This window comes from Pantherophis guttatus, chromosome 4 (assembly GCF_059756535.1).
Source record: "Pantherophis guttatus breed Tessera chromosome 4, ASM5975653v1, whole genome shotgun sequence".
NCBI classification, from domain to species: Eukaryota; Metazoa; Chordata; class Lepidosauria; order Squamata; family Colubridae; genus Pantherophis; species Pantherophis guttatus.
In genome coordinates, this window is record NC_142066.1 from 113,270,896 (window position 1) to 113,294,683 (window position 23,788).

The 23,788-nt window shown below is 40.4% G+C and overlaps 1 protein-coding gene across 5 annotated transcripts in view; it reads right to left on the reverse strand.

Annotated features, from left to right (window-relative positions):
• KAT2B (lysine acetyltransferase 2B) overlaps window positions 1-23,788 on the reverse strand; it is a 111,791-nt gene that overhangs the window by 40,378 nt on the left and 47,625 nt on the right. For 4 of the 5 annotated variants that reach the window (XM_087892576.1, XM_034402238.3, XM_087892575.1 and 1 more), the window contains exon 7: window positions 8,668-8,774. In XM_087892576.1, coding sequence (XP_087748702.1) covers window positions 8,668-8,774 — 107 coding nt within the window. Of the gene's footprint in view, window positions 1-8,667; window positions 8,775-14,048; window positions 16,373-23,788 lie in introns of those variants that run through there. The other variant, XM_060685756.2, reaches the window with a different exon arrangement.

Consider the following 23,788-nt stretch of genomic DNA (forward strand, 5'->3'; position numbering starts at 1 on the left):
TAAAGGAGGTTACAAGGCGTTCTGCCTTCTACAAACTAAAACCAAACTAATTCTACATTTATTGAATGGATCTATCAGTACCCGTGGTGAATTCTCTCATTGGGCTGGCTCAAGACCCTCCCTTATTGATTATACTCTGATCTTACAGAATTTAATTATGTCTGAAGAAAAATTTTACTTAGCTAACCAGTCTGAAAGCAATAATCTTAAAAATAAGATTAAAAAAATTACTAGGACCTCCCAAACCAGAAATTTCACTTTATTATTGCATTTGATAGCTTCTGTTTCAATCGAGAGATCTCTTCCACTCCTCACCTCTTACCTGCATCTGTGTGGGAAAACCACTTCAGAGCATTATATCTACAAGAAGAGCCCTCCAAATTTGATTCAGATTTCAAAGCTTCCCAAATGGGCCCCTGTCACAAATGCTGAAATAAAGAAGCTTGTAAAACAGTTAAAGCCTGGTAAAGCCCTAGGCAACGACTTTATTACACCTGAAATATTGTGAAACAGTATAGGCTGATGGACCCCTGTTCTTGCCTGCCTGCTTTATCTTTATTATTGATCACACTGCACAGATTCCTGAGGACTGGAGCTTAGCTATTATTGTGCCCATATACAAAAAGGGCACACGATATTTGCTTGAAAGTTACAGGTCTAACAACTTGTTAAGCATAATAAGCAAGCTATATGCTAGACATCTATATAATAAATTAGTTGATTGCACTGATTCAGAACTGGCTGATAAGCAAATAGGCTTTAGGTCTGGATACTCTATATATGGACATACCCTTATATTTCAACATCTGGCTGAAAAATACACATCTAAAGCAGATTCTACACTGTATTCTGGATTTGTTGATTTTAGGTCTGCATTTAGTTCCCAGAGCAAGGCTCGAGACAAAACTTCTACACACCACCAGATTTAACAGATTAACAGAGTTGAAAGGAACCTTGTAGATCATCTAGTCCAACCCCCCCCCCAAACAGGAGACCCTACAACATTTCTGACAAATGGCCGTCCAATCTCTTCTTGAAAGTCTCAAGTGATGAAGCTCCCACAACTTCTGTTGGCAAGTTGTTCCATTGGTTGATTGCTTTCACTGTCAGAAAATTTCTCCTTATTTCCATGTTAAATCTCTCCTTGTTCAGTTTCCATCCATTATTCCTTGTCTGGCCTTCAAGTGCTTTAGAAAGTAGCTTGACCCCTTGTGGCAGCCCCTCAAATATTGGAACTCTGGTATCATGTCTCCCCTGGTTCTTCTCTTCACTAGACTAGCCATGCCTAGTTCCTGTAATCGTTCTACATATATTTTAGTCTCCAGTCCCCTAATCATCTTGGTTGCTCTTCTCTGCACTTTTTCTAGAGTCTCAACATCTTTTTTACAGTGTGACTACCAAAACTGGATGCAGTACTCTAGATGTAGTCTTACTAAGGCTTTACATAGGGGTATTAGTACCTCCCTTGACCTTGTCTGTATCCCTGTTAATGCAGTTTAGGAATGCATTGGGCTTTTTGGCTGCCACTGCATACTGCTGGCTCTATTTAGCTGGTTGTCCACTAAGACTCCAAGATCCCTCTCACAGTTATTTCTATTAAGCCTGGTTTCACCCAGTCTATATGTGTACTTTTGGTTGTTCTTGTCTAAGTGTAGAACTTTACTTTTCTCTACACTGAATTTAATTTTGTTAGATAGGGCCCAGTGTTCAAGTGTCAACATCTATCTGAATCTTGAGCCTATCTTCTAGGGTGTTGGCTATTCCTGCCAGCTTAGTATCATCTACAAATAGGATAAGTTCCCCTTCTATTCCATCATCTAAGTCATTTATGAAGATATTGAAGAGTACTAGGACTAAGGTGGAACCTTGTGGCATACCACTGCTAACATCTCTCCATGTAGACTTAGACCCATTAAGGACTACTCGCTGAGTACGGTTTGTCAGCCAATTGCTAATCCATCTAGTGGTGATGCTATCTATCCCACTTTTTTCTGGTTTACCAAGAAGTAGGTTGTGGTCTACTTTGTGGAATGCTTTGCTGAAGTCTAAGTATATTATGTCCACAGTATTTCGCTAGTCTACTAATTTAGTCACTATGTTGAAGAATGAAATAAGATTGGTTTGGCATGATCTGTTTTTAACAAACCCATGCTGACTGCTAGTGATTGCTTTACTTGTTTCTAGATATTGGCAGATCTGCTTTTTTATTATCTTTTCCAGTATCTTCCCGGATATTGATGTTAGGCTGATTGGTCTGTAGTTTCCTGGGTCTGTTGATTGAAAGACAGTATTGATAGACAGTATTCTAGACCAGGGGTCCCCAACCTTAGCAACTTTAAGACTTGTGGACTTCAACTCCCAGAATTCCTCAGACAGCAAAGCTTAAAGCTTATGATTCCACAAGTCTTAAAGTTGCCAAAGTTGGAGAGCCCTGTTCTAGACAGTGTCTATTGCTAGACATCATTGATAGACAATAACTTTTGCTTATGTATAACCTCTATAAGAACCTCCAGATTTAAAGTCCATTGGAGTATGCAAGGCCAGTATACTAATGAGATTCAAATCCAAAGAAGAGTGAGGCAGGTATGTATTTTAGCCCCCATAAATATGAATTTATATATAAATTCACTTGTGGCCAGAATGAATCAATTAGAGTAATCTCCCACCAAAATTAGCAAACAAGCATATTGCTATCTTGTTATATGCAGATGACAGAACACTTCTGTCACAAACATTAATTGGACTCAAACTAAGTCCAATTATTGCCTTGACCAGGTATTGCTCAGAGCAAGCTTTCAAAATCAGTCGTAGTAAAACCAATATTTTTTTTGCAGAGAAACCTAAATAGTATGCTTGGAGGATAAATGACCAGAATATTGAACAAGTTAAAATCTTCAAATATCTGGCATGATTTTCTATTGTTCCACAAAATGCAGTGTGCAGCAAAACTATGCTATAAAAAATTCTCAAAAAACGGTGACTGCGATCTTTCTATTTCACTAGAGGAGCATGGTATATACAAGCAGCACCGAAGCTATTTTCAGGAAAGGCTCATTTACAACTATTCTTCGATGCCCAGCTAGGACCCTATTTCTCTGTTGCCCCTCTTGAAAAATTCCAGTTTAAATTTCTAAGGGCCTGCAATATGTGGGTAGACCCCTTTGTTTCCAATATATTCTACGGCAGGAAGCAGGCCTGTTCAAGATAGAAACTAGTGCATGTATCCGCATTGTAACACTGTTGTTACAACATTATAACGCTGAAACTACTGTTCTTTCTCACAGGCCTGAGCTCTTTCTTATGGAGAATAACTATAAATTAACTTGGATTAATGCTATTGTATTAAAACGCAAACCTCGCCATCTCTCCCAGGAGGAGTTCCTAATAGTTGGCTATGAACATGCACTTAGTGCATTTAAACAACATATTAAAGATCAAGAAATTCAACAGAACCCATTTTACCCAAGAATGTTTTCTTAAACAGACAGGACCTCCCCCCATCACAAACCAGCAAGATATTTATATTACATAACTGTCTCTAAATTTCGGAGGACATTAACTTTAGTATTTTGGAATGCTCTGCCCACACCAGTTCTGGAAGGCCAATATAAAAAAGTTCCATATAAGATGAAGCTGTGCCCCTGTGGAGAAGGGACCATTGAAATTGCAGCTCATATCCTGTTATATTGAGCACCTCCAAGGGACTCACAGTCTCGTCTTATAACACCTTACCTGATTAAATATCCCAGAAACTCTGAACATTTTTACATTACACTACCATTGTTGAATCAGTATGATTCAGGTACTCTAAACGTAGCTAGTTTTGCTACATTAGGCAGACTTTGGTCACCCATTAATTTCATTGTCAATCGTAACATATTACTATGCCTTGTGTTGTTTGGTTCTGTTCAGTTTTGCTTTATTTTAATGTTTAATTTTTTGTGCTGGTCCATGACTGTAATAAGCATAAATTGAAATAATTCCTGGTCCTTTCATCTAAAACTGTTAACCAGAAATTCCAAAATCTGAACATCTATTCATAAGATATATTGAGAGGTGACCGACCCTTGCAAAAGAACTATTTAACAAATCAGGTCTCTGGCCTATCAGCCCAATCCTTGCTAAAGGTAACTAACAGACACTTGTCTAGTGATTTTTTCCAAAATCTATTCCTTGATGATTTTAATATCTAGCATTATAAGGTTCAATTTCTCCAAGTAAACTGGCTTTTTAGCCAATCTGAATTTTTACTGGATACCATTTCACTTGCTCTTATCTAAAATTTAGAAATTGCTTTTAAGTGTTTACATTCTAGCATTTGAAGTTAGTCTGGTTTTCATTTTGAATTTAGAATTGTTTTCCAGATGTCATGCCTTGAATTAATCTGAGCTAATGTGAGACTGACCCTAATGAAAGCAAGTGAAGATCTTAACTGAAGAACTAGAGAATCACAATACAATGTTTCAAACTCTTGAGGGATCTGTTACATAAATTTTACATAGTGTGAAGTATTATTATTAACAAATAGCTACTTATTTAAGAGGCGTAATCTTAGCAGCTTCTAGTAGTTTGTCAGGCCAACAATTGCACTTTGAAATTGTTGGTTCTTAATGCTCTCTGAGCTTGTTCTTGTTTTGTTTTGTTTATTTTTTTTTCAGATACTTTATTTTTTTTTTTTTTTATTTTTATTACCCCTTTTTTTTCACCCCCCCACCTCCCTCCCCAAACTTCCCGTCCTCCCTAACCCTCCCTAACCCTCCCCCCCCCAGACTTCCCTATTATGTACTCATAACTAATAACACTGATATATATACCTGAACCCATCCCTCCCCCTACATAATTTTCCCTCTTTGTCTCTTTATATTAAAATATTTCTAATACATTGTTTTCAAATAAAAGCTATTTGATACTTTCTAATTTGGTATTTGTTCTGAACATATTCTATCCACCTTTTCCATTCCCATTCATAAGTCTCTTGTGAACAATCTTTTAAATATGCTGAAATCTTCGCCATCTCTGCAAAACTAGCCATCTTCGAAGTCCATTCCTCGATAGTAGGCAAAGCTTCATTCTTCCAATATTTACCTATCAACAATCTTGCTGCTGTTATCATATACAATATTAATTTTGTTTCATCCCGTGTAAAACCCTTAACTATGCCCAATAAAAACAATTGTGGAGAAAATTGAATTTTTTTCTTCAAAACATTCTGCATGACCCACCATATTTTTATCCAAAAAGCCTTAACTTTCCTACAGGTCCACCAAACATGATAATACGTAGCATCCAAACATTCACATCTCCAACATTTTGGCTGAACATTAGGGTACATACATGACAACTTTTTAGGATCTAGATGCCATCTATAAAACATTTTATAAAAATTTTCCCTCAAATTCTGCGACTGTGTAAATTTAACATTCTGAACCCAAATTTTTTCCCATGTTTCCAACATCACTGGTTCTTCAAAATTTTGTGCCCACTTAATCATACAATCTTTAACTAATTCCGTTTCTGAATCCCTTTCTAGCAAAACATTGTAAAGCCTTTTAATATGCATTGGACCTTTCTCTCTTATATGTCTAACCAATTCTTCCTCATGCAACATAATACCAGTTTTTTGGTCCTCTTTCCATCTCAATTGTAATTGATTATATTGTAACCAGGTTAAATTAATCCCTTCGTCCAACAGTGTCTGCAATGTCTTCAACTGCCATCTGCCCGCATCTGTAAAAAGAACCTCTTTGTATAAAAACCCCCCGAGTGACATTATATTTGTATTCCACAAGGTATGACCAAGATCCAGCCATAGCGGTATTTTATAATCCCATTTGAGTCGGTGCTTCTTCCAAACTCTCATCAAAGAGTCTCTAAGTATATGACTTTTAAATACTTTATCAACTTTGTCATCATAAAATAGGTAAGCATGCCATCCAAATTCAAGATCAAAACTTTCTGCATTCAATATTCCAGCCTTTTTACTTCCAAACCAATCACTTGTTTTCAGATACTTTATTATCAGACTAGATAACATTATCAGTGCAAGTGAAAATGGAATTTGATAGCTGTTTATATATACCGTGTTTCCCCAAAAATAAGACCCCTTCTTATATTTTATTGATCCTGAAATAAGCACTTGGCTTTATTGCCATGCTCTCAAAAGCCTGATTGGGCTTATTATCAGGGGATGTCTTATTTTGGGGAAAACAGGGTAATAAGTTGTCCTGTCAATCTTAGTGAGCATATGGCTTCTTCCTTGATGATTCCTTGTCTCTGTTATTGTATCTTCCCTGTTTACCTGTTGCTGTTTCTTCCTTATGTCTCTGTCATATTAAAACAGGAACAGTAGAGAAGATATATGAGACAATAAGCATCATATTGGAATACAGAAATAGTTTCAAAAGAAGGCAGCACCATATTATCCTTCCTGGAAACCCTCATGAGCAAAGAAACATTGGCAAATTAGAAACTCATGTTTATTAAAACGTAACTCACATTAGAGCTTCACTGTCAAAACAACAACCCAACCACTCAGAACAAGAACTGCATACAAACATTATTCTAAGTACAAACTCACTGTAGTAACCTGGAATATCAAAAAGGGGAAGCAGACCACTTATAAGTCATCTTCCAATAGTTACCAGCAACTTCATCACAAAGTGGCTAAGTACAATGCTCAACTATTACAGCCTACACAAAAAAAATATTCCCATACATCAAAAACATCTCTGAGACAATGAAACAGACTACTAGGTATAACCATTCATTATCACTGAAGTTAACCAAGCAACAAAATCCTTCCAAAACATCTTAAGCAAACCAAAAGACTCAGCGGCCAAAGAGGAAAAATTGGATTCATTGTACAGTGTAAACACTATGTAGGCTGTTAAAAAAGACTAGCAGACTGCTTTCCATGAACATCTGCTGGCAGTCAGAAGATATGACAAAAACTCCTCGTTTCAACTGGGAAACTGTTAACGTTATTGATCAAGCCAAATAAAAAAATGCAAGGGAATTCCTAGAAGCTTGGCATTCACCCAAATAAGCCATCAATAGACACAGAGACATAACCCCATTTTACATATTATTTAAAAGACACAATCAAAAACTTGGATGGGAAACAAACAGCCTAGAACACATCTTCACAAGCAACTAAAATCCTGATATAGGAAACAGAACAAAATCAACTATCAGAGAGGAAACAATGCCCTAATCAAGGAACTACTAAGAAGGAAACAACATCTCTACTAAAATTGGCAAGGCAAACTACTACATATAAATAGCAAAGCTCAGTTTTCCACATACTGATGTTACTGGTAGTAAACAATCTTCAAGAAAACAATTAAGCTCAGAGAACCTCAGAGAAAATGGAGCTATACGTATTCTCTTGTGTTGATATTGTGTAAATTTAAGTAAATGTGTCTCTGCTTCTATAGAAAGGTGTTAAATAAAAATCTAACTACATACCTCCTGCTTATTTCTTATTTAAACAAGGACTCTCTACAAGATTTTTCCTGGACAAAATTACAGCAAAACATGATGTTCTCTGAAACACTGCAGCCCTCCAGAGGAGATACACCTCTATAGGTTTAGGACAATTTGGAGTAGCCAGCTCAAGGCCACTAAGTTGTTACAAGAAAATTCTATGTGGTCAACTCATCCCAGGGACAACTCGCGCAAGAGGTCAGAGACAGACCCAGGTGGGTGGGCTAGCAAGCGGGTGGATAGAGTGCAGATCGGTGGGGCAAGGGGCTTTCCATTTTCACACCCCCTGCCACTGCCACTGAATTCAATGGGCAGGTTGGGCAGTGGGGAGGCAGCAGTGGCCAATGGTGTCCTATTTTCATACACCCCAGCACTACCAATTCTGGCTTTAGCCCAGAGCTCAATATGGCAGTGGCAGGGGATGTCCCCGACAGCCGCTGCCTCCCTCCCACCTGCCCCATCCACTGACACCATAGTTCCTAGCTTTTTTGGCCCAGAACTCAGCACAGCAGCAGCAGGAATGTGAAACTGGGGAGTTCCCTGCCACCACCCTGCTGTCTCCTCACCTGCTTGTTCACCCACCCACTCGATTCTCCCTCTGGACACCCATGGCAAGTTGCCCGCACAGCAAATTGGCAATGTGAAGTTGTCCTGCAGTGACTTGGTGCTAGTGAGTTGGCCAGGGAGACTTGGCAGTGGCGAGCTGGTGGCAGGGAGCTGGCTGTGCTATGTTGGCTGCAATGAGTTGTCCCATTCCGGACCCTATCCTCTTTGCCTTCTGTAAGAGCCTCAAAATGTGGCTCTGATGATTGGCCCTGAGTCCTGGTCGGACATTCAGTGTTGAAGGTAGTTGGTTGACTAGGAAAAGATCCTGTCTCCTGTAGTATTCTGTTTTTTTTAACTTATTAAATCTCTGTTCATTTTAGTATTTAATTTTTTGTACCTTTGTTTTTATGATGCATGTAAATTGTGCAGAGTCACTTGACAATGAGATGGAAGGCATATAAATTTAATAAATAAAATAGAAGAACCATAATTATAAATGCTATGTACATAATATTCAAATTAAATTAGAAGATAATCTTTATGCCTTTATAAGTGACACAAAACTGTCCATTAACTGAATAAAGTTAACACAGAAATTATTTTGGTCTTCATCTTGTTCTGCATTATAATATTTACCTGTTTGGATGCCTAGTTGGCTGCTTCGAGAAGTGGAAGTTATGAAATCTGGATCCCAGATAGGAGAATTTTGACTGTATACCTCTTCCTCCAACATGGACAGGAACCTTAACACAGAGGTCAAAGCAGTATTAATGTACATAGTGTAACCTACCAAGATAACTTCTTCTATTATAGCGAAAATTGAACAAAAATAACAAAGTAGGTATATCTTCTATAACATAAATGGTATAGTCAAAATAGCTGATTTTTAAAGTATTAAAAGTGGAAGACATAGAAGAGCAAGTACTTTTTTGGCTTAATTCCCTGAAGTACTTCAATGTATTAAAATAATAGAATCATTTTATTAGTATCTAATCATTTTAAAGATTATTATGTTCAAATAAACTGTTCATTCACTTGTTTTTCCATTCTGACCACATGCTGCTATTCAGGGTGGGGTATTTAGAATATTTTAAATAAATTATCTAGTTTGATAATGATGATTCCAAGGATATGGCTATTCTAAGATTCAAATGTTACTCTAATATTACATAACAGCTATATATAAAAAGTAGACTGATCAGCCTTACTTATTACTTTTACTTCTTATAAGCTGCCCTAAGTAATGAAGACTCTAGAAGGAAGATATAAACATGTTTGTAAGCATGTATGTGTGTGTGTGTGTGTTTGTATATACATACCTATGCATATATGTACATATCTGTGTACATAGAAATACATATATGTGTATCTGTTTATGTGTACAGCAGATAGAAATAAGATAGACAGATTAGACAGATAGATATAAATTTATAGCATGTAGATATAGATATAGAGATATAAATATAACCTCCCACCTTCTGGTGTGCTGCTTAATCATTATAGGCAGTTATTTCACTTGGTATGCTGAAGAACATCAATAGGCAGATACTAATTTATTCAAAGAAGATCCAGCAAATATGGGAGGAGTGTGAGGAACAAACAATCAAGAAATATGCCACAACTAGTATTTGTTGTATCTTAACTAGTATAGAATAACCATGAAGACCTTGGAAAAGATATCTGGATGCTGTAATATGTCTATAGTTAGAAAGATCAAAATAATTCAAGCAATGGCATTCCCTATGACATTCTAAGAAAGTGAATGTTGACCTTTGAAAAAGCAGGATAGAAACAATAATGATGCTCTTGAAATTTGGTGTTGGACAAAATGCTTACAAGCATAATGGATTGCTAAGAAAGCAAACAAATACATCACCAAACAAAATCAAGCCAAGTGTTTATTCAAGGTACAAATGATCAAAATGTTCTATTTATCTTGCAAATATCTAGCCTCTCCAGGGAAGATTCTAGTGCTGAGCCAATGTATAAAGATGTGGATGTCCAGTAACATGGTGGATGAATTCACCATGCAGATGGGGACACAATTGGAATACTTGGTATACCAGGTTAGGGGACAGATGATCACAGAAAAAGTGTATCTATCTATGCTAAGTGTTGACACTGATCTGATGGCAGCTAATGAATGAATCCATCAATCAAAGCTCATATATTATCATCCCAAACAAATATTATGTGAGATGAAGATGTCTTTACTGAAGTTGTGGACTATATAATCCACCATGAGGGCTGGTAAATAGATGTTTTTTGACCTCTCACTTTCAGATTAAGTGATTGGTCAAAATCATCATCTGGCCTCCATGCCTAAGAAAAGGATTAGAACTTGGGTTCCTTGCTTCTAGTCCAGCATCTTAACCAACGTTTATGTATGTATGTATAGGCTCCAGGCAAGAAATGAATTAGAAGTACGGTACTTATATCAGTTCTACTTTAAAAGTCTTGTCTTCTTCTAAATATTATAAGAACTACTGATTGGAAGATGGTGCCTAAAACGCTAGTAATCTGGGAGGGGAATATGGTTATTTTTCAGAGAGATGAATGGAAGCTGTGGCTATATATATCTGTAATGCAGACTTCCAGAAGACCACTAGGTGGCAGTAAAGCAATCCTGATGGAACCCAGCAGGCCATTAGATTTTGCGTTTATTAAAAAAAAATCCTTCTAAATTTTAAGGATATTATTTTCCTCAAAGACATTGTTTAAAAACTGCTGCCCTATATCTATGAAACTATATTTTATTCCTTAAATATTTAGTTAGAGTTTAGTGGATTTTAGTTTGGGACAAAGGAGGTAGAGAAATAAAGTGCAACTACACATTTTCTAGCCAAAATTACCAAATGGCTTAATGTTATTTCATATGTAAGTACTGTATTTTTAAAAATATCCATGCATTTTTATCTACAAGACTGCACAAGATGGCTTAGAAAAATTAAGCCACATCAAACAATCCCAAATAAATTCCCAAAGGAATTATACCAGCAAAGAAACAGCAAAATCTATTTGAATAATAATAATTTAAGGGAAAAACCAGAAATGAAATCACTTATAGAAATAAACAAACCATAAATGGATGCTCATCCTAAAAGCTTTGGTTTTGGTTTTCTAATCTCAACAAACTCTGAAAACAAATAGTAGCTAATATCACATATCACAACAGGTAACAGAACCATTTTGGAGACTGCTTAAGCTTCCCCTGGCATCACTTTCCCCTTGCAAAGTGATGGCAATTACTCTTCTGACTGTTAAACTGATATTTATAACCTTCAACTCTTTAAAGCGATATTGCACCTTAAAACTACATTAAAGCATGCCTGTTACATTCTTTCCTTGCTGTCTGTTGAAGGCTCTGCTTTGAAAAATAAGAACCCAGCCAGAATTCTAAATGGCAGTTTCACCAGGCAGTGAATATAGCCAGGCACTTTAGTTAAAGCAGCCCCAGAGTAATAACATTAATCATTGCAAGAATAAATTTTACAAATATATAATGGCTCAACCCATATATTAAAAGGAATATGTATTTTTCTTCTTACATTGAGCTGATGTAAAGAAGATGCTTTCCAGAGCTCCCATATAGCTAGAATGATTATTAATATCCATAAAAATTATCATTCCAGTTATAGTATATTAGCTATGTATTTTATTCTAGGAATTAAACCTGCTAAAATATAATGTAACCTATGAGTTAACAAAACTATGGACTTTAATTGTATGACTGTAGTTCTACAGACAAGGGAGTGATCAATTGATCACCTTGGGATTTAATTTTAATTACACGTGCTTAACTGTGAGGCTGATATTGCTAAAGCACTTACCTTGGAAGAAAATCAACTGAATTCAATTGATAAGTTTTAAATAAGCTTATATAAGATGGTGCTAATTTTTTGCCCAAATCCTCAAAATGACTCATTACATTAAGAACTATTGTTCTAGGATATTTACTTTGTTATTTCACCTTGAATATAAGACCCTGTCAGCTCAAGAAAAAAAAAAGACAAATATGAACAAATCAAATTTGGACAATGTTTGATATAAACTATGGTTCCAAGGAAAAGACATTAGATTCCATAATGTTACACGAGAAATATGGCTGCCTATTAAAACTAACCACTTAGCACACTCATTAATCATGTTAACAGCTCAGCCTTCCTCCAACCTAATACCTTTCAGAAGTATTGGTTCTGGTTGCCACGCTAGTTAGGAATTTTCAGAACTGAAGTTTATTGGAATTCGACAAACTTGAAGAACAGTAGGATGATGTTTGCTAGCCAAAGCAATTTTGTGAACAGCTTGTCTGATGACTGAATCAACCAACTCGCTGTGGGACAATTCAACAAATACAAAAGTTAAAGTAATTTCAATGAAATCATGACCTATAATAATAAAAGAAAGTCAATCCAGAAATACAAAAATTACAATAATTTTGATGAAAATGTAGTCACCAATAATTAAAAGTTACTCAATGAAATGATTAATGCAGCATTGAATTGTCCCATAGCGAGTTGGCAATGGTGAGTTGGCCACAGCAAGTTATCCTAGATGCATCTGATAAGTCAGACTCTGAAGTAGAAGACAGATTCTAACTCTGGCAATCAGGAGTCAGTCGGTTCTCAGGTAATTTAGCCAAGATTAAGGAACAGAAATGATTGGAAAATTAACTTCAAGTCTTAGACATCTACTGCAAAAACATAACAAGATAAATCACCTGACTTTTTCTGAGCAGAAAATATCCTAAGCCCTAATATGCAGAAAGATCAATTGAGTAAAACAAATGTTCTGTGAGGCTCATCTAAAGAAAAAGGTAATTCAGGAAAACAGGCATATCCAAATCAGTACTTTAAAAAAAGGGCTTGGGAGTCAAATTTCTGTTAGCAAACAATGATTTTCCAACCTTGAATATGAGTTCGTGAATGTGCTGTTTCTGATTTTGGAATTAGTACAAGACTGCTCTCAAATTTGAATCTTGGACTTGCACACCTGGAGCCTTCACTTTTGAAGTAATCTTGTTTTTCCTGAGCATTTACATTTTTGCACTGTGATAAGATCTATAGCTGTCATAAAGAACTCTGATACAAGTACGATCTCCTGTACTTATAATTGCTGGCACAGGACTGACTATTGGCCAACCTCACATAAGAAGTACCTCAACTGTAATCAATGTTATAGAGCAACTAAAGATGAGTAACTGAAAGCTCAGCTGACACATTTGTCAATACAGATGGAAATACCGTGTCCTGAATATCCTGTCTCAACACCTGAGAAATTTGATTGTGCTCGCTGCTAGGTTCTTGCTTTGGGAAACTAAATGTGGTCTCTTATCTTGAATATTTCTATTTAGACTATAAAGTTAGATTCATTATCAATTGTTTTTAGTTCAGCTGCTAAATGGGCTCTTCTCTTTATAGTAAGTGTATCAGGTAATTCATGTTCATGTTTGAGAATCCTACTAAATCCACCCTGTCAAGTCATAACATTAGTTAATTGTGACTAGAAGTCATTTCAGTGGCTGTGTATGCAACTGGCTCAGGTTCTTGGCATTCAGTGCCAGGAGGGCTGGTGGTATCCTAGATAAGATAAACCAGAGTAGAATATGCTTACATTTTACAAAATTTAAGTCATATGTGCTTGCAAATTCATGGGCATCTAGACTAATGAAAAGGGACGTTGGTCCTACCTGATACGTTCCTTCTCGTTGAGTGGAGACAGCAGCCAGTGTGGGTAGTACTCGCCCAATCAGATTGGAGGACTGAGTCTGCCAATAATTTTTAGTCCAGCCCCTGTTGCCGGGTAGACCAGCTTTTGGCGAAGACTTGAAGACAGACTCGGCATGTGGGATATGAAGGAAGCACAGGTAAGTAGCAAAGACAGAAACAGCAAGGACCAGCCTAAGCAAAGAAGGGAGGGTCTGGCTGCTGTCTCCACTCAACGAGAAGGAACATATCAGGTAGGACCAAAGTCCCTTCTCAATTGAGAGTGGAGGCAGCAGCCAGTGTGGGACATACCCAAGTTCACTGTCCTGAATTCGGGGGGGAACAGGCTGGTCAGAGACATCTTCCCCAGCAACGACCCTCTGAAGGATCCGCCGTCCAAACGTGGCCTCTACCGACGCAAACTGATCCAATTTATAGTGCCTTATGAACAGGACAGGCAAAGTCCAAGTGGCAGCTCTACAGATCTCAAACAAAGGAGCCTGGGTCACCCACGCTGCCATCGTAGCCGCGCTGCAGGTGGAATGAGCAGTAAGTCGTGAAGGACGCGGAAGTGCCAGAAGGTCGTAGGCCGAGGCGATGGTCTGTCGAATCCAGCGCCCAATGGTAGAAGATGAAACTTTACCACCTTGGGAGACAGGCAAGAAGGAGACGAACAGCGATTCCGAACAGCGGAAGGGAGTAGTCCTCTTTAGGTAAATCCCTAACACCCGTGTGACATCCAAAGAATGCCAACGTCTCTCCCTTGGGTAAGAAGGTCGGGGGCAGAAATTAGGTAGTATAAGCTCCTGTGAACGATGAAAAACAGAATTTGGCAGAAAGGTCGGGTCCAAGCATAGGACAACGCGATCCGAGTGAAATACACGAAGGTCAGAACGGGTCAACAAGGCTGCAATCTCTGAGATGCGGCGGGCAGAAGTTATGGCCACCAAGAACGCAACCTTACAGGAGAGAAGCCGGAGACTAGTGGTTCGTAACAGCTCGTATGGAGGGCCCATCAGCGACTTCAACACCAGCGGAAGATCCCAGGTAGGGTATCTATGCAGCATGGGAGGACAGAGGTTCATGGCGCCCCGGAGGAAATGGCGGATCAGAGGATGCTGGGCCAAGGACAACAAGGAACCACAGGTAAGGACAGAGGACAAAGCGGCCACCTGCCGCCGTAAGGTGTTAGGCGAGAGACTGTGGGATAGGCCCTCCTGCAAAAAAACCAAAATGTTCACAATGGACGGTTGGAGAGAGTGTATACCGTTCTGGCCACACCAGGAGCAGAAGGCCCACCAGGTAGCAGAGTAAATACGGTCCATAGAGGAACGGCGGGAGGCCTGCAATGTTCAAATAACATCCGCTGGAATGTTGGCCACCCTCAACGTGCTCCACTCAACCACCAAGCGGTCAGATTGAGCCAGGACAGGTCCGGGTGATTCAGAGCACCCTGCGAGAGGGTGTCGTCCTCGAGGGGAATGTGCCACGATGGGGCCACCGAGAGGGACACGAGGTCGGCAAACCAGGGTCTCCGGGGCCAATGAGGAGCCACAAGGATCACTTCCTCCCGCTCAAATAAGATCTTGCGGATGACCCTGGGGAGGAGGGACACCGGGGGAAAAGCATACAAAAGGCCTGTCGGCCACGGAGTCTGAAGAGTGTCGATGCCGGCAGCATGAGGATCCGGATATCGGGCGAAGAACGTTGGAAGTTGCGCGTTCTTGTGCGTTGCGAAGAGGTCGACAATCGGAGTGCCAAACCGGAGAGACAGGTCCCGGAAAATGCACGGGTGGAGACGCCACTCTGCATTGTCCACTCAATGGCAGCTCAGCCAATCCACCTGGGAGTTCATCACACCGGAGATGTGCTCCACCCAAAGGGAGCATAGGTGGCGCTCCGCCCATAGCCCCAATTTCATTGCCACTGTCAGGAGAGATCGCGACCTGCTGCCTCCCAACCTGTTCAGGTGCGCCTTGGCGGTAATGTTGTCTGTCAGGATGAGAACATAAGCCCCGGACACAAGGTGACGAAATGCCTTCAGGACAAGAAAGACTGCTTGCAGCTCCAGCCAGTTGATTGGATGTCGAGACTCCACGGAAGTCCATGTCCCTTGCTCCAGATGGCTCTGGCAATGAGCTCCCCAGCCGAGGAGACTGGCATCCGTTGTCACCACCACCCTCAGAGGCTCGAGGAAGAAGCAACCTGCAGCGAGAGCGGGGGAACGCCACCATCAAAGGGACCAGCAGACGGCCTGAGGAACTGGAACCGGCCTGGACGAAATGCCTCTGCCCGCCTTCTGCAATGGTAAGAGAAACCATTGAAATTCCCAGGCGTGTAGCTGAGCCCAGGGAACTATGGATATGGCAGAGATCATCTTCCCCAAGAGCTGCAATAGAATATAGGGTGAGACGGCCCGACACCCTTCAACCTTGGAGACCAACTGCCGTAGACTGTCCTGTCTCTCGGGGGAAAGAAAAACCTTACCCTGAAGAGAGTCAATCAGAGCCCCTAAATGAACCAAACTAGTGGAGGGGAAAAGGTGGCTCTTCTCCAAATTAATTGAGAAGCCATGAGCCGCCAGAGTCTCAACAGTAAGGCGCACATCCGGAGCAGCTTGCTGGACAGAGGGAGACAATACCAAAATATCATCAAGGTAACACAAAAGTCTAACTGAATGGAGTCTAAGGAAGGCCGCTAAGGCGGCTAACGCTTTCGTAAAGGTACGGGGATGGAGGACAACCCAAAGGGAAGAGCCCTATATTGGTAATGCACCCCCCCATAACAAAATCTCAAAAACTGTCTATGGGAAGGGAGGATAGGAATGTGTAAATAGGCCTCTGTGAGGTCAATGGAAGAGAGGAGATCGCCCCTCTGCATACCGTCTAGGATTGTTTTCAAAGATTGCATTTTAAATTTATTTATTTATTTATTTTATTTTATTAGATTTCTATACCGCCCTTCTCCCGAAGGACTCAGGGCGGTGAACAGCCAAAAGATAAAACACAGAAATACAAAATTTAAAATAGATTAAAACAGATTAAACAATTTGGCTAAATTTTAAAAATATCCCATAATTAAACAAATTAAAATTAGTGTTTAAAATTTGAATTTAAAAATTTTAAAAGGGAGAAGATTTAGGCCAGGCCTAAATTTACGGTACACAACATACCTGTTCAATTGTTTTAGGTTCAGAATGGGTCGCCGCCGCCACCCCCCGAAGATTTAGGAACCAGAAAAACCCGGGAATAGAAGCCCGTGCGTTCCTGACCAGGAGGCACCAGTTGAATCACCCTGATGGTCCGGAGGTGCTGAACCGTTACAAGAAATCAGACAGGAGACAAAGGAGTTTGGAGGGGGTGGAGACAAATTCAATGGCCAGCCCTGATCGTAAGGTGGCCTGGACCCACTTGTCCGAAGTGGACCGCTCCCAAATGGCGGTGAAGAGAGCCAATCTGCTGCCTATGGGAGGGCCGGAAATGCAATTAACAACGGCGCCCGTAGGAACGACCCCCTCCCCCTTGAAAGGGCCGTTTGGAAATAAATGGTTTGTCCCGTAAGGACCTATCTTGGGAACCCCACTGTCTGTTGAATTGATTAAACGAGTCAGGGGAAGAAAAGGGAGTAGAACCCCCGGTGTCAGGACCTCGGAATTGTGAGCGAGGTGGGTAAGGAGAGAAGCGTGTAGTGCGATTGAAGAACAAGGCCGTGGTCGCCGCTCTAATCGCCCAAGCTGAACTTTGATGAAACCTCTGGAGGACCAAGTCCGACCGACGCTCCTCCGGCCGTAGGCCTTCGTCCGGATCCCCGGGAACACCGGCGTTAGGCAACAAGGCGGCCACAGGAGGGTCCACAGAAGGAATTCGTAGAAGGGAGTCCAAATCCTCGGCCACCTGGAAGTTCTTGTGGTCATTCGAGGACGGGAGTGGCGCAGACCCTGGAGAAGACCACTGACATCGTACCACATCCAAAAAGAGGGGAGGAGTAGGAATCAAAGTCACCGGTCTCGAAGGCTCCGCAAACATGGGATCCAAGGTCGCAGAAGAAGAAGAAGAGGCAGGAACAGGATCAGCATTTGGAGATGACAAACGGGCAGTATTAACGGCCTTGAAAAGCAAGGACTTAAACAACGCCTGAGGAAAGAGTCCAGTGAAGGCCGGTTGGTCCGGTGGAAGGTTATCATCATCCAAGAGACCAGAGTCACTGTAATCCGCTTCTGTCAGAACTGATGAATGGCTTGAATGAGAACAAGAAGGAGAATCGGGTGCCCTATCTGACTGTGCGCTCTCCTGGACTGCCTGCTCTGGAGACTCCGAAACGACTGAGCGAGAAGAACCCAGCCCCCCAGAAGGGTGGAACCCTGCAGCCAGGGACCTTTGCACCACTGCTTCAATAAGCTGTTGCAGTTGCACCGGGAGGAGTTGGCAAGTCACAGCTGTGGCAGGAGGAACGCCAGGTGGTGACAAGGATGTGGAATCCTGGGCAACAGCTGGGCTCGAAAGATCAGGCTGAGTTTGAGATTCAACAGGCTGATTGGCCGAATGCTCCTCAGGTTCCGGGAGAGGAGGGGAAGGAGGATGACCTGAGCCCCATAAGTCAGTTGTCAAAATGACCACTGGACAATCCTGGAGTGACAGCTGGTCAGGAGTAACCAGTCGTGAAACACCCACAGGAACCACGGTATCCCCGGTGGAAGGGGCAGGAGCGGTTGCTGAAACAAGATTAGCGCTAGCCTTGGCACACAATTTTGTTAGGACCTTGTCCCTTCGTTTTTTGGCCTTGGAAGATGAAACATGATGGACATGAGACTTATGGCAGGAGCACGCTGTCTGTAAGGCCGGGGATGGCTCCTTGGAGGCCTCCCGGGCAAGCGGAGGGATAACAGACGAAGTGTCTGATTTACCCTGATTATTGTCACAGGCCCCACGGCCGTGCTTAGATTTAGCCACAGCTTTAGGCATCAAGGCGGTTATTAGACCTCTGAATAATGAAGTTCAGCAATGAAGAAGTCAAGCAGCAATAAAGGGAGCACAGAAAAAACTCCACAAGAACCAAAGGGGAGCGCTAGACTCCACAAAATGGCCGCCGATGCCTAGGTGTCAGATCACCAAATGGCGGCCGTTAAGCTGCCACAGTCCAATGTGCAGTAAATGCAACAGGGAAAACAAGTGTACTAACAGGCAGGGGCTGTTGAAATCTGAGGCAAGTTAATGTCCAAAAAGCCCCAACGGCTGCCGCAGGTACTAACAGGAGCGCGAAGCTCCACTCACAAGCAATTAGCAGATAGCGCTCACAGCAACGCTGGCTCCATTCACAAACAAGTATAAAAATGCGGTCCCAGCAGTGCTGACTAGTCCTGGCAGAAGTGGCAGGAGCGCAGAGTCAGACAGTCATAAAAGGGCAAATAGCTGACAGTAGAATCTCCAAGCAGGCTTGACAGTCAATAAATGAAACTGTAAATATCGGAGCAGTGCGAAAAGCGCTCCAAAATGGCTGCTGCCGACTCCGCGGCGCAAAATTTCTCACCAAAGATCCTTTCGGGAGCTTGGAAAACGCTGAAAGCACTAACTATTAAAACGCCAAACGAACCCACCGTCTGGGGGAAAAAAACGGTCCAGAAGCCACCCTCCACAAAGGAGGAAGGCAGGGAAAAGGCAGCCCCGATCACCAGAAGCCAAAAGTCAAGCCAAAAATACCAAATTTGAAATGCAACACTCACAACGAAGTCAAATGGTCCAAAGTCAAACGGTCCAAAGCCAAACAGTCCAAAGCCAGTCCAAGGAATAAAGCAGAAATCGTAGACAGGAAATCCGAGTCAAAAAGCCACAAATTCCAAATCGTAATAAGAAATATAATCAGAAAGAAGCACAGAGTTAAGACCCACACACCCGTCCAACTGAAGGACTGAGTCAAAAGCTGGTCTACCCGGCAACAGGGGCTGGACTAAAAATTATTGGCAGACTCAGTCCTTCAATCTGATTGGGCGAGTACTACCCACACTGGCTGCTGTCTCCACTCTCAACGGAGAAATTACATTTCCATCCAGTTTCTTACCAAATATAAAATGGCTTCTAACTCCAAATGTCTAAGACATCAGTTGGGCCAGATTTCATCTGCCAATTAAAGTCAAGACAAATGATAACCCTGATATATATTGTACTGTGGAGATTACAGTACCATATCCAACAAAAAACAAACAAACAAACCCTACATTCTTCTGTACCAAGTAAATGGATGGCTCCAATTTAGACAGATTCCTAAGCCAAGATTACAAGCACTTCTACTCAGCCCCAGCTCTTGAACCATACCCAGAAAACATGTGGTAGTATCTGTGATCATCTAAATTTCAGTATTCCACTCTTATGGTCTTAGACCAGACGTCTTCCAACTTGGCAGCTTTAAGATTTGTGGACTTCAACTCCCAGAATTCTCCAGCCAGCATAGTTTAAAGACCTCTGTCTTAGACCATAATGAATTCTGGAGTCCAAGTAATATTTGGACCAGTACTTCACAGAGACCTTAAGATTCCCCAAGGTTAAGAACAGCTCCATTCCCAGTGGAATTCACTGTCAGACCAGTGTTTTCTGGACCTGGAACATGGGTTAGAGTAAATTGAAATGGACTTGGTAAAACATTAGAAAACCTCAAATAACTTGTTTCTCTGACTGGGTACAAATTCATGACCCACATCCTCTGACCCAAGGCAACTCTAAATTTCAGCTTCCCTAATTATGTGGAACTACACATCCTGCACAAAAAGTTTCCCAACACTGTCTGCTTAGTATGATAACTTCACATATTTCAGCAAGCAAGAGGGTGATAAACTACCATCTAATTGGCCTTATAGCAATAGCACTTAGACTTATATACAACTTCACAGTGCTTTAAAGCCCTCTCTAAGAAGTTTACAGAGTCAGCATATTGCCCCAACAATATGGATCCTCATTTTACCGACCTCAGAAGGATGGAAGGCTGAGTCAACCTTGAGCCTGGTGAGATTCAATCTGCCAAACTGCTAGCAGCCGGTGATCAGCAGAAGTAGCCTGCAGTACTGCACTCTAACCATTGCGCCACTGCAGCTGTAATATAATTGCCCCACTGACCTGATCACTGGCCAAATGAGCAGATCTAGTTTGAATTGGGGCTTTTATGATTTTATAAGCAATAACCTTAGCAAAATTTACCCACTTCCCTATTTCACCGGCTTCTGCTGGTGTTCTGTTTGTAAAAACATAAATTATGGGAATTGTAAAATTGCAACAATTTCCAGGCTGTCAACCAGAATAGATGGAATAGATATTCTCTGTCTCCATCACTGAACTTTTGGAGCATTTGCAAAAGATATGCATCTGTACTAAGTTGAGCCTAGTGATGCTTATAATTTGCTTCACATCCAAGATGGTGATGAATGGAAAATTTCTTTCCACACCCAGCATAATCACTTTTAATACACAATGATGTTGTCTATGCAATGCTGTGCACCTGTTGACTTCCAACATCTGGGGAATATTATTTGCCAGGACTATTAAACTCTGTCTTGATGACATTCTAATCCATTTATCTTATTCTAAACAATATGAAACTCATATTGTATGAGTAGTCTTGCAGCATCTCCAAGTACATCACTCCTGTGTTACATTATAAAAATGTGAATTTGAAGCACATCAGATTTTGGGGGATATTGCATCTCACCAACACAGGTACAGATGGAGCCTAACAAAGTACAAGCTATTAAATCTGGCAACCACCCCAGAAAGTCAAGAGCGTTCAGAGGCTAATGGGTTTGGTAAACTATTATTCTTCCTTCGTTCCAAGTTTTACTGAGTTCAGAGCCCTTTAATCTACTGCATAAGCAAACATTATGCAGTATTGGAATACACTGGCTCAGGAACCTTTTGAAAAGCTAAAGAAACTTTTTTTTATTCAGCCTATCCTGCAATATCTGATCATTTCTCACTGAAATAGTTGCTTTAGATGCCAAATGGGAGGCATCTGCTGCAAGCTGCAGACATAGTTTACTTATATTCTGGTGTCTATTATTTTAGAAAATTAAAACATTAATAATCAAGATGGCTTTTGATATTTTAGGAATGCAAAAAAAGAAGTTGAATCAGGTAGTAGCTTCATTGGCCACTGTTCTTTCTCTGGATTAATTTCAAGGTGGTACATTCCAAGCATTCAGAACAAGAAAACAATCATCCCAGAAACCAAACCAGCAAGGAGAAGTGGACACATCACATTGCAATCATATCACAATCCTCAATAGTGATTCTTCCTGGACATATTACTATTTCACTGACAAACTGATTGTAGAACCCGGTAAACCTAGTGACCCGCCTTCAGTTTCTAGGTCAGGTGACTTAACCTGCTGCTTTCTTCCACAACAGGTGAATAATTACCTGACTGTTCCATTCTTGCACATTCATTTTCCAACATAGACTCATCAGAAAACAATATACATACTTAAACCACATCATAATACTGAGACTGCTTATGTTGCTAGGAGTTAGGTGGCATATAAATTTAATAAATTATTATAATTGGTCACATAGTCAATCTGATGTTTAATCTGGAGTTTTTCATTTGTTGTTGTTACATAAATTTTCTCTTTGTTGTCTGGGTTTTTGCAGTCCAGATCTAGTACCTATGTTATAGTCACAACTTGTTTCCCATTAATTTTAAGAGCAAGGCAGCAAACCTAAATAAGCCAATTTGTGCTATTTTTTTTCCTCTAAAATCTATATGAATATTTACAAATCTGTATTATTTGAAGCCTTTGGCTTATGAAAACTACTATTTTGTCAAAGTCTGCTCAATGGCTTTTAAGATGCTTTGTGAATGGAAGACTACATTTATGGAAATATTCATATTCTGAACATTATTTTCAAAAATGAAATTTTGCAATTATGAAGTGTTCCATTGAAATGCAAAAATACAGGATCCCAGTCCAAGCCAATTTGTATTATTGGATATAAATATTTTAGATACATTAAGTATTTTTTTTACTGTTTTTCATTAGTTGAATCCAGATGAAATTATAATTGATTTATTGATTGATAGATGCTTTGGGAAGACTAAAATTCTTCATATAAAGGTAGGCCAGTACAGGGACATACATTATTCCCAACAGATGATAACTTGTCTGCCGTATTAATTTACATATTTATATATACAATATTCTGACTTCAATTTGCAGCAAGAACAACCTTACCCTAAATGGGTTATGCTGAGTTTTTTATTCTGAGTAGTTTTCATCTATAAACAACAAACCTTCCTAAATACTCTGCTATTCTATACATATTTATTCAAATACCACTGAAGTGAATCACACTAACTCCTAGGGAAATGCAGACCTGTAATCCAGATACTGAATGCATTAAATTATGCCATAAGGGTGGGAGGGAACTTCATGTGTGTTTGCTTAAATCATGATTATGTTTCTTCCATTTGCTTTTTATGATCCATTTGTCAACTGGACGCCTCCCCTCCACCCCCATTTATGAGAATTTGCATTTAGAAACTCTGAATCCACAGTATTAATTTACAGATATGGAGTTCTTTGATAGCTTCTGTCAACACCAAGAGAAAAAGAGTTCCAGTGTTTCAGATCCAAGTATAGGAAACAAGAGCTTTAAAATCCTTTCGTAAAAATATATAACTATTTGTGGATCATAATTTATGATAAAATTTATACTTCATAGTAAACCAATGCTTCCTGAATAACCCACAGTTAGCTGAGATCAAACGTTGCTTACCTGAACGTTCCTTCTCGGCGCGCTGATGGAGAATCCAAAGCGTGGGTAATGTTCACGTTGAGCTTGTCAGAGACTGAGTGTATCCCTTTAAATTTTCTGCCTCGGTTCCGCCTCTTCTGCTCAACTGATGTCAGTTTAGTTCACGAAGAACAGGTAAGAAGCAGACGGTAGTCCCAAGTCAAAGCACCGGACCTGAATCTTTAAGGTAGGGAGGGTTGGATTCTCCATCAGTGCGCCGAGAAGGAACGTTCAGGTAAGCAACGTTCGTTCTCCAGCGTGCTGCTTGGAGAATCCAAA